At 37.1% G+C, this 14,804-nt stretch overlaps 1 protein-coding gene across 4 annotated transcripts in view; it reads right to left on the bottom strand.

The window, feature by feature from the left end:
- The window catches only part of LOC140164740 (transmembrane channel-like protein 7), a 54,467-nt gene that overhangs the window by 28,593 nt on the left and 11,070 nt on the right, over window positions 1–14,804 (bottom strand). For 2 of the 4 annotated variants that reach the window (XM_072188096.1, XM_072188097.1), the window contains exons 3-6: window positions 7,516–7,710; window positions 6,314–6,572; window positions 5,616–5,645; window positions 2,452–2,536 (exon numbers count right to left, since the gene is read on the bottom strand). In XM_072188096.1, the coding sequence (XP_072044197.1) occupies window positions 2,452–2,536; window positions 5,616–5,645; window positions 6,314–6,572; window positions 7,516–7,710 (569 nt within the window). The remainder of the gene's footprint in view (window positions 1–2,451; window positions 2,537–5,615; window positions 5,646–6,313; window positions 6,573–7,515; window positions 7,711–14,804) is intronic. The other 2 variants (XM_072188098.1, XM_072188099.1) reach the window with 1 other exon arrangement.

The raw sequence follows: 14,804 nt of genomic DNA, 5'->3' as shown, positions 1-14,804 counted from the left end.
CTTCAAGCGTGCCGATCTTCACAGACCAGCATAATCAACCAATCAGATTATTGGTCTGTTGTTATTATCAGACGCTGAATCAGCCAATCAGAACCCCCACTTCTGTGATAATCTGATAAGTTTTAGGTTTGTACTGGGCATTGAAGGATAGTAAACTCTCAGCCATGTTTACTGCTTTAAAATTAATCGTGCCTCTTACTTCACAAATCATTATTTGTGGCCTGCCAAGTAAAAAGGTTTCCAACCGTTGGTGTGAAATGTGGGATAACCGTATATTAGGCATGATGCCATCCAACATATGGAGTGACTGTGCTATGGCCTATATAGTTAATAATAGGCCCCGGTGAAAAACACAATTTTTTGAAGCAAAAAACGAGATCCAAAATTTTGAAAAGCGAGAAAAGCAAGATTTTCCCCGAAAAATGGCACAAGAAGCTTTACAAATGCCGAAAATACAAAAATCCACAAAAAAAAATCAAAAAAAAAAAATATTGCCTGCCCGCTGTTGATCAGATTAGGTAAGTTTAGATTGTCATGTAAACAACACTGATGAACTGCCGGCCCAGCATGAGTCGAAGAAAAAGTGACACAAATTTGACCTTGAATTTTGTTTTATAGTCAAAATATTCCACTAATTCGATAAATATAATGATATTTGGCCTAAACTTGAACTCATTTGAAATGAAATGTCAGTTTTTATTGAGTAAAGCATGGCTTTTTCACTCATCCATGTGCTTGCAATGCTGTTGAATTCTGCACTTTGGCGAAGTTGGAACTGCATTTTATTAAATTCGGCGAACTTTTATGGCATAGAGCAACATTTTTTCAGTAAGTGCACTGCTTGGAAACTTTCTTAAAAAGCGAGATAGTTGGTTAATAGCAAGAATCGCGGCGTGAAAAGCGAGATCGCGTTTTTTGCCAGGCCTTAGTTAATAAGAACCACCATTTACGCATCAATGAATTACACAAAAATTTACATCAAATGTGCAATTCACCTTTTTTTCAAATCCAATCAGCCATTGCGTTTGTTCATCCCTCCGATGTGCACATCGTTAGTGAACTTCGTTATTGCGCATTTCAATGACATGAAGTGTGCAGTAATGATATGCACATTTGGCGTGATGACATCGGGTACAAACATGAAGGCTTATGAGATTTGCCAAAAAGGAGAATACATGTAGGGTCAGTCACAGATTACTGCAAACAATAATTTTTTTTTAGTCATTGTATGATTTAAAACACTCCACCACAAATCCTTTCCAACACTAGTTTATTGAGAAGACATCTTACCTTCACGGGGTTTTCGAGTCTGTGTCATTGCAAGTAATAATAAATAACACACTGGCAGTATTAGACATAATTTTTCATACTTATATGAAGACTCCTTTTGTTAGTATTTCAAATGATTTTAAATGATGATTTTATTATAATAATTCATGAAATAGATGCATTTGTAGGATTGTAGATTTTAAATCAGGTTAGATTTTATGATTGCCACGATCCACTCATAAGAACTAAGCAACCGATGGATGCAAAAATCAATCCCGCGGGAAAAGTGGATCCCCAGTGGTCATTCTGAAGAAGCTATCAGCCAAGATGGCAAAAGTCTAAATAGGCTGATAGTTCCCTCTGTTTATGCCTCTCTACACTGGGTTTCAGAAAAAAATGACAGTCCTTTGCCCAGATTGACGCGAGCGCCCTGTTAATGAGTGACATATGCGGTACTTTGTGTTCCCTTCAAGCGTGCCGATCTTCACAGACCAGCATAATCAACCAATCAGATTATTGGTCTGTTGTTATTATCAGACGCTGAATCAGCCAATCAGAACCCCCACTTCTGTGTTTATACTGTGCACGCTCTCAAAATGTAAACAACTGCCATTCTTCCCTGCCACAAACTGTAGTAGATCTTTCTTCTCTGGCTCTTCAATAGACCAGTTCTTTAGACGCACAGTTCATGATGTTCCGTCGTCTGATGTCACACGATCATCAGATGTCTGAAGTTTGATGGTATCAGATGGAACAGAGCAATGCAAGTTGCAAATTTTAGTTCAAGTTCAGATTAATTTAAGGGGGTACTACACCCCTGGCCAATTTTGTGCCCATTTTTGCATTTTTTTCTCAAAAATTATAACGCATTGGTGACAGGTAAGATATATATTATTGGGGCACAGACTACAACTATTGCACTGAAAATTCAGCAACTCAAGGCAAGTAGTTATTGATTTATTGATAAAATATTGGTTTTCCCTCATTTTTTACTGTAACTCCACAACTGTTGTCCGTGCTGAAATAAAATTTCCAGTGCAGTTCTTGTAGTCCTTGCCCCTATAATATACATATCTAACTTGTCACCAATGCGCTATAATTTGTGAGAAAAATGCAAAACTAGGCACAAAATTGGGCAGGGGTGTAGTACCCCCTTAAAATGTAATATAGAATAACACTTACATAAGTGAGCTGGTACCACCAGGCTGTGCATAGACCCAGTGACTTGTCTGCTTGTTGTCTGGACTGTGATCTGTTTACTTGTTCCCTGAAATAAACAAAACAATAAACAAAACAATTGTGCATTAGTATTACATCAAAATACCTTAGTATTACTGTCCTGAGTCTATGCCTTCAAGTTATTTATTTGGACTTCTTTTACGTCTTGTCATCTCCTACCACTCAATATTCTGCTTAAAATTAGTGAAAGAAATGAGATTCATAACACTGTGTATTGATACAGAATGGCATGCACACAGTTTGGCGCAGTACCTATGCTACTTGCGAGTTGCGTAATGTGTGACTAGATGTGAATTTATGCAAGTGTGAGTTGGGACTTTATTGACATGTGCAGCAACAAAAACTGTATATTTTTCGCCAATTATAACTATAAGCCAAACAAAGTATAGACCACTTGACATGTGACATCATTGCCCGGCAGTATTAAGGCAATTGCCATTGTTCTTTGGCCAGCAGTGTGCGTACGCATCATAGTTTGCTCAGGGCACATGCATTTTAAATCGCCCACCACATTTCATATAGTACAAGAAAGCCATTGAACAGTATAACGGTTCATTCAAGCATATTGATAGACCAGTCCCTTGCCTTTGTTGATAAACAATGATGTCTATAGGGCATGGCACTGGTTCATGAACTCGGGTGTAGAATTTCGTCACACAGTGTGAGAATCAAACTTCATTTCTACCAATGGGCTATTCCATTTAAAATCCTTCAACCCTGTGGAAGATTTGGGAACTATCTTCCATAGGGGGAGTATGAATTTCAAATGGAATGAACACATTAGACAGATCCATTTGAATTTCATACACCCTCTGATAAAAATTCAACCTGAATCTTCCATAGAGGGAGAGTGAGTTTCAAATGGAGCTACGTAATACGTTCATTCCATTTGAAATCCATACTCCCCTTTTAGAAGATAGTTCCAAAATCTTCCACAGGGGGAGTGTGGATTTTATATGAAATAGCCCAATAGTTGCTTGCGTCAATCATTTGATTCTTACCCAATATTTGCTGTGCATACATAAAAAGTATGTTGATAATCAAGTTTGATTCACACCATATTTTACGAGAACCTTTGTGCGAATCAAATCTCGCCAAAATAACTGCAATTAGAAATTAGAGCTGTGGAGTGCTAAATGTGGTCATCATGCACAACGTGTGATTACCACATTCAGCCCATATGCTGTTCTGGTTCAATAACGTGAAGCACAATAGCAATCAGCCTTATGATGCAAAATTTTATCTTTGATATGCACCTGAATGATTTGCAACATACATGTTTTCATTGATTCTTGGACAAGAAGCAGATAAAAAACGGAAGCTGAATACCTACAACCTTCCAGCGCATATTATTTTGAACAAGGTCCAATGCACACGCTTGAAATCATACTCATACTGCAAGGCGACCACGCTTAAAAAGAATTTGGCATTTAAGTCAAGCAGGGGTCAAAATAAAGGCTCATATAGAAGTAGTTGCCCTTCTCCGCAATTAGAAAATAACCGAATTTTAGTTGCCTCAGCAGTTCAAGCCACGCACACACACCAGAGACGAACAGTGCATCAATTTATGCATGTTATACATTAGCAGCAAATTTTCGGTACCAAGCGTACCTTCTTCAGGCTTTATTATGATCTTACATTATTATGTATGTACAGCACATTGACGTATTAAACACCAGCTTCCAACAATGACAAAACAGTACAGTTTGCTCAATGCTTTTTCCCACACCAGATGCTTTCAAGTTAAAATTCCATCAGTAATTTTAAAAGTGCAAGCACAAACTACCTCCACCTTGGATGGAACAATCTCAGGGAAATGACCCAAAGGCCCACACATGCACTGTGAATTCATCACCCTGGCGAATGGCGAAGTACAGAGGTAAGTCAGCTACATGCAGAGATGTCAACAAGTCATTTTTTGCAAGTCAAGTCCAAGTCACAAGTCCTTTTGTCCAAGTCCCAAGTAAGTCAAGTCGTTTTGAAAAAGTTGCAAGTCAAGTCAAGTCACAAGTCATCAAATCACAAGTCAAGTCGCAAGTAAGTCACTGACTTTCACAAGTCACTACAAGTCTACTCACCAGTTTTGTGTTTGCTGGGACAGGACCCCGGGGACATGACTCCGAGTTCTCAACCCGACATACTTTTACTTCCCACGATGATCCCGTGTCGCTGATTGAGGGCACTATTTATTTATGTATTTATTTATTTCCAGTTCAGGTTATGCCGGACACGAGGCCCGCCAGCGGGTTATTCAGTAATGTAATTGTAGGCCTATTAATATTCATAAATTCTATCCATAAATTTCAATTTACAGGAAAGTAACCTCAGACTTGCGTTGGTAGCAAGTCAATTTTTTCAAGTCCAAGTCCAAGTCCAAGTCATTTTGTCTAAGTCACAAGTAAGTCAAGTCATTTTGCAAAAGTTGCAAGTCAAGTCACAAGTCCCAAAAATAGAGTCCAAGTCACACGACTCAAGTCTACATCTCTGGCTACATGTAGTTCCAGGACCTAACAGTGCCATGGGAAGAAAGTGAAATAAAACGGTTGATTCAGGGAGCTCAAACAGGGTACAAGAAAAACCAAACTGCCTAAAAATCTGACATGGTAAATCAAAAATTCCAAAAAATGAGTTGGCTGTATTTTTCTGGAATTGGGAGTAGTATAAGTGCTGCCTTATAAGTCAGTGAGTAAAGATTGGCCCATTATAGCCTATTGAAGAAGCCGTCAAATGAAGGAAAGGGTGAGCATGCTATATAGAATATTTGGAAAGTTTCATTAAAATAAATTAGAATGACTCATGCTCTTCTTAAATAGTAGAGAACAATTTACCCTGAAAATGTTATGGGAATCAGTGGTTGGTTTGACGTTCAGATTGCACCATATATCCAGAGGTTAGTGCAAAAAAGGCCCTATCTGCAAAAGCTGCCAGGTATCATATTTTTGATGGGTATAATATACATTATTAAGAAATTGTCAAATGTTTAAATGGCAGCAATTGCATATAAGGCCTGCTAAATACTAACCCTTCAATATATCATACCTCCCTAATACCAAAAAATAAAGTCTGCCACCAGCTCTATACCACAATATACAAAACATAATACTTACATCTGATTCTCCTTGTCTTCAATTCGTTTTCTAATGAGGTAATAGTACACTGTGCATTAGAGCTCATGAGGCATATCGGGCTATTACATTCAAAATCCACACTACCCCTGTGGAAGATTTACCTAATGTCTTCCACACAGGGAGTATAAATTTTGAACAGAATAGACAATTGGGTAACTTCCATTTGAAATACTCACTCCAGTTGTGGAAGATATACGAAACGCCATAATACTGGGGAAGTATGGGTTTCAAAATGAATAACTCTGAGAATTACATTTGAAATTCATACTCCCCGTGTGGAAGATATGTCCAAAATATTCCACAGGGGTAGTGTGGATTTCAACTGGAATAGCCCATTGTCACATAGAAAAACTTCCCAACCCTGTTTCACATAAATAGGGCCGTTCTTGAACCACAAATCTCGCCTGCAGATAAAAATGAAAGCTGAATTTTTTTTACAAAAGAAGCGATATCTCAAATTGAGAAAAAAAGATGCAGCCTCATTAGGCAGGGAAAACCTCCAATGTGTTTGTGGCCCCTAAACATGTTTACAACAAAACTGCCAACTGGTTACATAGGAAGTGTTCCTTTAAACATGTTCAGGGGCCAATGACACATAGGAGGTTTTTCCTGCCAACGGCGATATTAATTTTTTTCATCCGAACTCTTCATATCCAAGAGCCCCACAAAATCCCTACCTGATTCTCCTTTTAGTAGACATGCCACTTGATATCTGTCTAATTGTCTGTCTCCTCCTCAGAGTAGTCCTCGCTTCATTCTCTTTATCATCAGCCAGGATCTGCTCCACTACCCTGTCCACATCTTGGTTCTCGTAATCTTTCCTGATGGCAAATGACATGGATTGCTGACGGTTTATGGTGCCTCGTCTGATGGTGCTCCTTTGCCGTTGTGTTTTGAGCCATTTATTGGAGGATTTTGCACGATTAATTGTGTGGCCTGTAAAACAACAAAGCATCATGATAAGATGATAACTTTTTTTCCTCACATATTTTCGGCACATTAATAGGTTAGCGAAGAGTTGTGTCATCATTTTGTTACATATTTCAGTATACACAAATACATCCCTATGCACACATACATAATGAGGGGTCTAAGACAGGCATCCACAAATAGCGGTGCGCACAGGTCCCGAGTGGCGCCCAGCACCCTTTGATATAAAAGAAAAATCGCTTTTTGATATTTTTGAAGTGTTTATCTGTAATATTATGTCTGTTGAAATAGTTGGAAAACATGCCAGGAGATCCATCATATACCACTTTCAATGGCCAAACCCCACAAGCTTCCACAGAGTCCGCCCCCTGGACCCTAAAGAAGGACACTGGACCCCACTCATAAGATGCTACACTCTATTTGGTTAGTTGTGGCACTTCACAGAATCTATTTTAGAATGCCTGATTTGAATCCTAAGGGTGCCAAGTAACTTCTTCATTCCTCTTCTCTCCTTTTTCATTCCTTCTTTCCTTTCCGATAGCCATAAATTATGTTAGGGTTAAATAAGATGCAAAACATTTATTCATGGGTGCATAGTAATACCCGACACTGATGGGTGGGGAAGGGGAGGGATGTGAGGTTTGGGAAGGGTTTCGGTTTGACACAGAGTGGAATTTTCGCATGTTAAAAACAATGGAAATAAGACAATAGTGTAACTTTTCTGCAGGTTTTCAACCACATCCGACAATTATTTGGCTATTCCACTTGAAATCCACACACCCTATGGAAGACTTGAACTTAATCTGCCACATAGGAGGTATAGATTTCAAATGGAATCATCCATTCAGATAACTCCATTTGAAATTCACACTACCAGTGTGGGAGATTAAGATCACATCTTCCATAGGGGGTGTATGGATCTCAACTGGACCAGCCCATAGCAGCTCACCCATCTGTCTACTAGGCAGCATACTGAGTACACTATCTGGGTCTTGTAGACTGGAAGCAATACGCTCCCTCTCTAAAATCTCATCAACGTCCAGATTAGATGAACGGTACGATGTGCTAGATGCCACCGAGTCAGTACGAGGGCGTACTTGTGGCCGGGTGTGCTCTCCTGTGTGGTCCGAGTAAGCTGGGTTCACTGTAATTGGGTATAAACAGTATATAGGATTAGTTGTAATATTCTAGTGTTTTTCTATTATAAATTATACATGTACAAAAAGAAATTTCACATATATTTCTTGCAAAGTAGCAGGGACTGTCTTTTGGAATTTGCAGGAGAGCATGAAATACATGTAGCTCTTCTGGAGCCTTCAAGGAGAGTTGTTTAGAGCATTTACAATAGAATGTAAGGAGAGAACTAAGGATAGTTAAAAATCACTCTCCTATAACAGATTTAAGGAGAACAGTAGAGAGTGATTGCTCTGGCTCTCCTCAAAAGGTAGTCCCTGAAGTAGTTTATATAAATTAGGTTAAAATGGTTCTACTACCAGCATGTCTGAAGTCCTGATCAATTTTAATTACATGAAATTTCTTGCATGTATGAGTAGCTCAGGGGCCACTGGTCATTGACCAGGGGGTATCATCCATGAACAAAGATTCATGTAAAAAGGGTCATTTTCAAAATCAAAGCACAGTATGTATATAACGAGAATAGGGTATCTAAAACAATTTGAGAAAAAGTGTATTATAAACCGTACGTATGCAGGAATTTGTGTCTCAAAGTCAAATTAATGGTCTAAGGCTCTGGAGTCAAGAAAATCGATACTTTATTTGATTCAAAGTAAGATATTGCCAATGCTTGTTTAGGGTATAAAAATAACACTAGCCATACTTGTTCAGGGGTGCATCTTCAGATCAATGCTTATGTTCAGTGTGCTTTTTGATACCCATGTGCATGGATGATACCCCCTTGTCAATGTCAAGTGGCCCCCAGGATGAGCAATGAGATACATCATTTGTTATTAAAGAAAGAAATGAACTACATTAGAAAACAATTTGCATGTTAGTTGTGAGTTAGTATGACACACAAGGAGTAACCAGAATTTATCTTGGGCTGCTGATTGAAAGAAAGTTTACTTTTGTTGAAACAATGCCAAAATAATGACATTTTTCAAAGTTGAAAATCTTTTAAAAACCAGATTGTCTTAGCATCAGGGAAACTTGGGCATTCATGTGCAGCCAAGTCTGGACAATTATCCTATCAGTTCCACTTGAGCCATATCAAGTCCTCTTGAAAGTTTATGCTATTGATTTGGGTCATGGTATTGGAATGATGTAGGAGTTGTTGTGTTGTTATAGCAACAATCCCAGATTCCTGGCCATTCATATGGCACTTTAGTGGGGTGCAGCCAATCAGGTCTCTGCTTTAATTCCATTTCTTTTGTTGTGTTCACAACTTTCTTAGTAAGCCACTTGCATTTGCTCCTCCGATCATGCTGGACCAAAAAATCCCACCCACCCTTCCAGTAGCTGGAAGGGTAATTCAGTTATCTCATTTGTCAAAGATGCTTCAATAAAAGTATGTCAAATTATGCTACTCTCCGCTTTGGCTAGAGTTTCTTCAAATCCTGAAGAATCTCGTCAGTAGATTGTCTCCACTTTCTACTACGCTTTGTGATGGCTTTATGAATGCTTTGTATGGAGTTCTTCAAATCCTGAAGAATCTCGTCTGTAGATTGTCTCCACTTTCTACTACGCTTTGTGTTGGCTTAATAAATGCTTTGTCTGGAGTTTCTTCAAATCCTGAAGAATCTCGTCTGTAGATTGTCTCCACTTTCTACTACGCTTTGTGTTGGCTTAATAAATGCTTTGTATGGAGTTTCTTCAAATCCTGAAGAATCTCGTCTGTAGATTGTCTCCACTTTCTACTACGCTTTGTGTTGGCTTAATAAATGCTTTGTCTGGAGGTTCTTCAAATCCTGAAGAATCTCATCAGTAGATTGTCTCCACTTTCTACTATGCTGCTTTGTCTGGAGTTTCTTCAAACCTGAAGAATCTCGTCAGTAGATTGTCTCCACTTTCTACTACGCTACTTTGTCTGGAGTTTCTTCAAATCCTGAGGAATCGCTTCAGTAGATTGTCTCCACTTTCTACTACGCTGCTTTGTCTGGAGTTTCTTCAAATCCTGAGGAATCTCGTCAGTAGATTGTCTCCACTTTCTACTACGCAGCTTTGTCTGGAGTTTCTTCAAATCCTGAGGAATCTCGTCAGTAGATTGTCTCCACTTTCTACTACGCTTTATGTAGAGTAATTTATGCTTATTTGAAGTATCTTTTTGGCTTGATTGTTTTTGTCAGTGGGTTATTTCATTTATTAATATTATTTTATAGGGTCAGTCCATATCAAAACAGATTGAGTGTACACCCACCCTCTTGGATTTTGCTCTCCTTTGGCTCAGGGGTACCTTTCATGGACCCCTAGGTGAGGTCACAAGAAAAAATTTCAAATTCAATTTCCTTTCCGAATGGCGGGCCATCTAAGTTTGGCGACCTTGACCAAAATTGGGAATTTAAGGTGTCCAAATGACAAAGCGCTCTCTTTGAGAGGCATTTTCTTCTTAATTAAATCAGTTCATGACCCTCTTTTTGAATGTGGTCACTCACTGGCTGTGTCTGAAATGCCTAATGCCAAAAAAGATTGATTTGAATTTCGTTGGGATTTCAGAGGGGTCAAAATCAGCACTTCGTACTGTTCAATCAAATTATCTTTGATTTTGAAGGACCCATGATAATGTCACAGTGCACTTATAGGACCTAATTATGTTCAGAATGGATTAACCATGTGCCAATGTCTATGAGCAATTCAAAAAAGAGAATTTCTTGACCCCTACAGAATTTTAGGCCCCCTAAAGTGGTTCAGCCACAAATGGCGCTTAAAATCGGCAAATTTTGACACCTAATAACTTTAGGTGTACACCAGATATGAATTTCTAGTCTTTTGCATCTGAAAGAATGTAGTCTAATGTTACTAGGAACATACGATTTGTTTTGTATTTTTGGTGTTTTGATACTAAGTTGATGGTCCCAAAAATCCCAATTTTTGACTAATAATGTACAGGTTATGGGTACAAAATGTCAATTTCAACATACCCTTTTTTCTATTTTTGATCACTTTATAGCAAATTGTCTTATTCATCCTGTTATTACATAGTTAACAACGTCCGATTTTGGTGATTTTGGTGTCTAATTATGTTTTCTTGCATGAGAAATACAACTACATAACAAAAAACTGTACAAGGAACCAATGACCTCCTTATTACAATATGGATGCTTTTGGCAGCCATGTTGCAAAAGAGGTCATCGGTTCCTTGTATAGTTTATTAATTTGCTTAGTTGTATTTCTCATGCAAAAAAACATATATAATTAGACACCAAAATCAGACGTTGTTAACTATGGTCAGAATTCAAAAAGGTCGTTGACCTATGAACATTTTTCGTCATAGCGCCTCCTGAAAGGTCTGACACATAACAAACTATACATTTTGGAATCCTCATGACCATACGAGTAATTTGATACATTACTTGACATAATTGGGAGCATTCTGAACATTTGACCCCCATAACCTGTACTTTGCATGTGCATCGTTGCCAGGAAGTGCATTTTTGACCCCCTTAAAAATCCATACAGAGGATTAGAAAGTAGTTTTTTCTTATTACTTGACTCAAAAGCAACTTGAAATATCAGGATAAATAATACAAATGGCTATAAAGTGATCAAAAATATAAAAAAAATATTATACTAAAATAGGCATTTTGTACCGTATCCTGTATGCATGGTATGTTAGGCAAACATGACTATTTTTGAAAGCGTCAACTTAATACTAAAACACAAAAATACAAAACAAATCTTATGTTCCTAGTAACATTAAACTACATTCTTTCAGATGCAAAAGACTAGAAATTCATATCTGGTGTACACCTAAAGTTATTAGGGGTCAAAATTTGCGATTTTAAGCGCCATTTGTGGCTGAACCACTTTAGGGGTGGCCTAAAATTCTGTAGGGGTCTAGAAATTTCTCTTTTTTTGAATTGCTCATAGACATTGGCATATGGTTAATCCATTCTGAACATAATTAGGACCTATAAGTGCACTGTGACATTATCATGGGTCCTTCAAAATCAAGATAATTTGATTGAACAGTACGAAGTGCTGATTTTGACCCCTCTGAAATCCCAACGAAATTCAAATCTATCTTTTTGGCATTAGGTATTTCAGACACAGCCAGTGAGTGACCACATTCAAAAAGAGGATCACAACTGATTCAATTAAGAAGAAAGTGCCCCTCAAAGAGAGCACTTTGTCATTTGGACCCCTTAAATTCCCAATTTTGGTCGAGGTCGCCAAACTTTGATTGCCCGCCATTCATAAGCGAAATGGAATTTGAATTTTTTCTTGTGACCTCACCTAGGGATCCATGAAAGGTACCCCTGAGCTAAAGGAGAGCAAAATCCAAGAGGGTGGGTGTACACTCAATCTGCTTTGATATGGACTGACCCTATAGTAAATTTTGGCTGACTTTTCAATAATTACCAGCTTATATAGGGATTTAAAGATTTAATTCATTGATAGAGTTGGCATTGTTTCTTCTTTTGGAGATTTCTGTTTATTTAATAATTGCGTTATAAATATTGTTTTCCAATTCAATCCTCTGTTTGATCCAAAGAGGTATCTGTATTTGCTTAAGATGAAATTTGGTTAAATGTGATACAGAAGTCAATTCTTGCATGACCAGCCTATATGGTTGGCTTGTTGTACACATTTTTCCAATAATTCTTGTATTGTGTTATTAATAATATTTATTGGAAGATAAATAATTCAGTATGGTTATCTCTATTTATATTATGTCTTAATTGCTATGAAAGTGCTATGAAATCTATCATTATTTATCTCAATTATATTTATGTATATGAATATAAAATTGTTGAATGGTCATAAATAGCTTAATAAATGGTCCTCATGATCGGGAGGGCAATGCGGAGTCTAATCATTGCTTTGGTGTTGTGTTTTCCTGATGTATCGAGACAATAAGGATTTTGTACTCTAATTGCCTCACAAAATCAATATCTACCATCAATGTGGGAGACATGATAAAAGCAAAGAGCAAAAACAACAACAACAACAAAAAACAACAGCACTATACACCAACAACAACAACAGGTCTCTAATTTGGTCTAATTTGGATAAGAAAATTAAATTTGCATTTGGTTGGAACAACTCTATTGTATGCTGGGTCACGCATGAAGTGTTAAGTTTAAACAAACAATGTGGTTCCAAATAACTGTCAATAGGTAACCATGCAACCTACCAAAACGCTGCTCCAAGATATGATGAGATAAGATCAAATATAATCATTACAAAATGGGACAGTCCCAGATAATATATAGGTCATCTAAAGATATGGGTAGTGAACACCACATATACATGTAGTAAATAATCATGTGAGACAACTTTTTTGACCAGCATGTTTTAGGCTTTTTAACTTGAGCTTGGTCCCATAAGGACCAAAGTGTATCTCCCAGCACAGATCGACTGTTCAAACAAACGCCCACTATGCCTGCCCCTACCAGTCTACCACCCCCATTTGTCTTGGAATTGATATTTATTTTTTAATTAAATTCCTTATTACATCTCCGAAAAGCTAACATCAACATATAAAATTTATTTTATTTTAAAAATAACAAAAGTGAAATGTTACCCTCGGCAGAAGGTACAAGACAAAACAAGCACAACTACAATATATATGTATGTGTCCATGGGTGGGAGCCATATTTAGATTTGTTCTTTGTTTAGGTAGTTGAAGAAAGGTCATAACTCAGTGTGTGCACTGTCAAACAATGAAAATATTCATCATATTATTCAGTCATTTTATGCCACTTCTTTTCTGTCACTTGCAATTATATATGTTCTTAAATTTGTACTGTACATATTAATTTCACTAACCGCCCAAGGTGCTTACGTAAGTAGTTTTTAGTGGATGCTTTTTGACTAGAAAATTCATAAAGATCCTCTTTTTAATAGCGTAACGTTTTGGTGTTTGTTCATGCTGAATGAGCATAACTTTCAGTTAACTTTGAAGAAATAATTTATCTAGTGGGCGCTATTAATACTATTTCTTCTTTGCAATACAAAAAAAAATTCACTAGGTGGGCACGTTACAGGGACATTCTTTGTTTAAGGGAATGAATAAGGTGGATACATTCAAATTTAGCTTGACAAATTTTTAAAACAACTAAAATATAATTATGCTAGTAATAGCGCATTTAAATATTTAAATGGATAGATGCTTAAAGGAGTATTTCGTGATCCTATCATCCTCTTTTTATTATTTTTTTCAGTACATATCCACGAAAAAAGCCTATTCCCAAAATTTCAGTTGATACCGATTTTATGCGTTTGCGAGTTATGCATGATTATGTGTATTACACTGCTCCATAGACAATGCGTTGTAATTTCGTTCTGGTGCACCAGAACGAAATTCAAATTTCACGATATCTTTGCAAAAAGAATTAATCTGCAAGAAATATTTTGTACATAAACATTATGTACCCAGAGGTTTCCAGTGATATAAAAATCTCAACTTTTTTTGAGAAAAGTGGGGGGATGAGGCTGTGGATCACGAAATGCCCTTTAATACTGAAAATGTTATTGTCACTATATTTTTCTCTAATTTTACATTTAAAAAAATTAATTAAAGAGAATAGATAAATGTCACATCCTGCTCAATATAGGAGTTTTCAAATTGTAACAGGTATAGTGATAGCCAAATTTATAAATATTTTAAAACTTGAACTAAAAAGACATAGGTCATCATTAGAGCTAATGACCTTTATTCAACAAACAGGTTGAAACCATGTTCATGCCATTTGTTGCTTGATAGTGATTATATTTACAAACCCTAAAGCAGCTAGCCTTTGAATGTTTTCTTGACCAAATAGAGGAAGCCCAGGCTTTGTGTAAATGTCAAGAAAACACCTGCATTTGATAGATCTGACATTTATGAATGCAGAGCATTCTTTTCAACAGTCTTATGATTGCAGAACCATTACCCTGCATATCAGCAAGAATTGCATAAGAATAAAAGGTTATGTGGTGTACATGCTTTGTGTGAAATCAGCTTATGTTTACCATTTTCAAAGCAGTTTTAAATGTACATATTTTAAAACAAGGTTATAGTGGTATACAATTATTCTTTGGTTCTTTTCCAATTCTGCCTCAATTTCTGGGATAAGTCAT

The sequence above is a fragment of the Amphiura filiformis genome, chromosome 11 (assembly GCF_039555335.1).
Source record: "Amphiura filiformis chromosome 11, Afil_fr2py, whole genome shotgun sequence".
NCBI lineage: Eukaryota > Metazoa > Echinodermata > Ophiuroidea > Amphilepidida > Amphiuridae > Amphiura > Amphiura filiformis.
The sequence above is the reverse complement of the archived record's forward strand: the minus strand, read 5'-3'. Positions and strand labels throughout refer to the sequence as shown.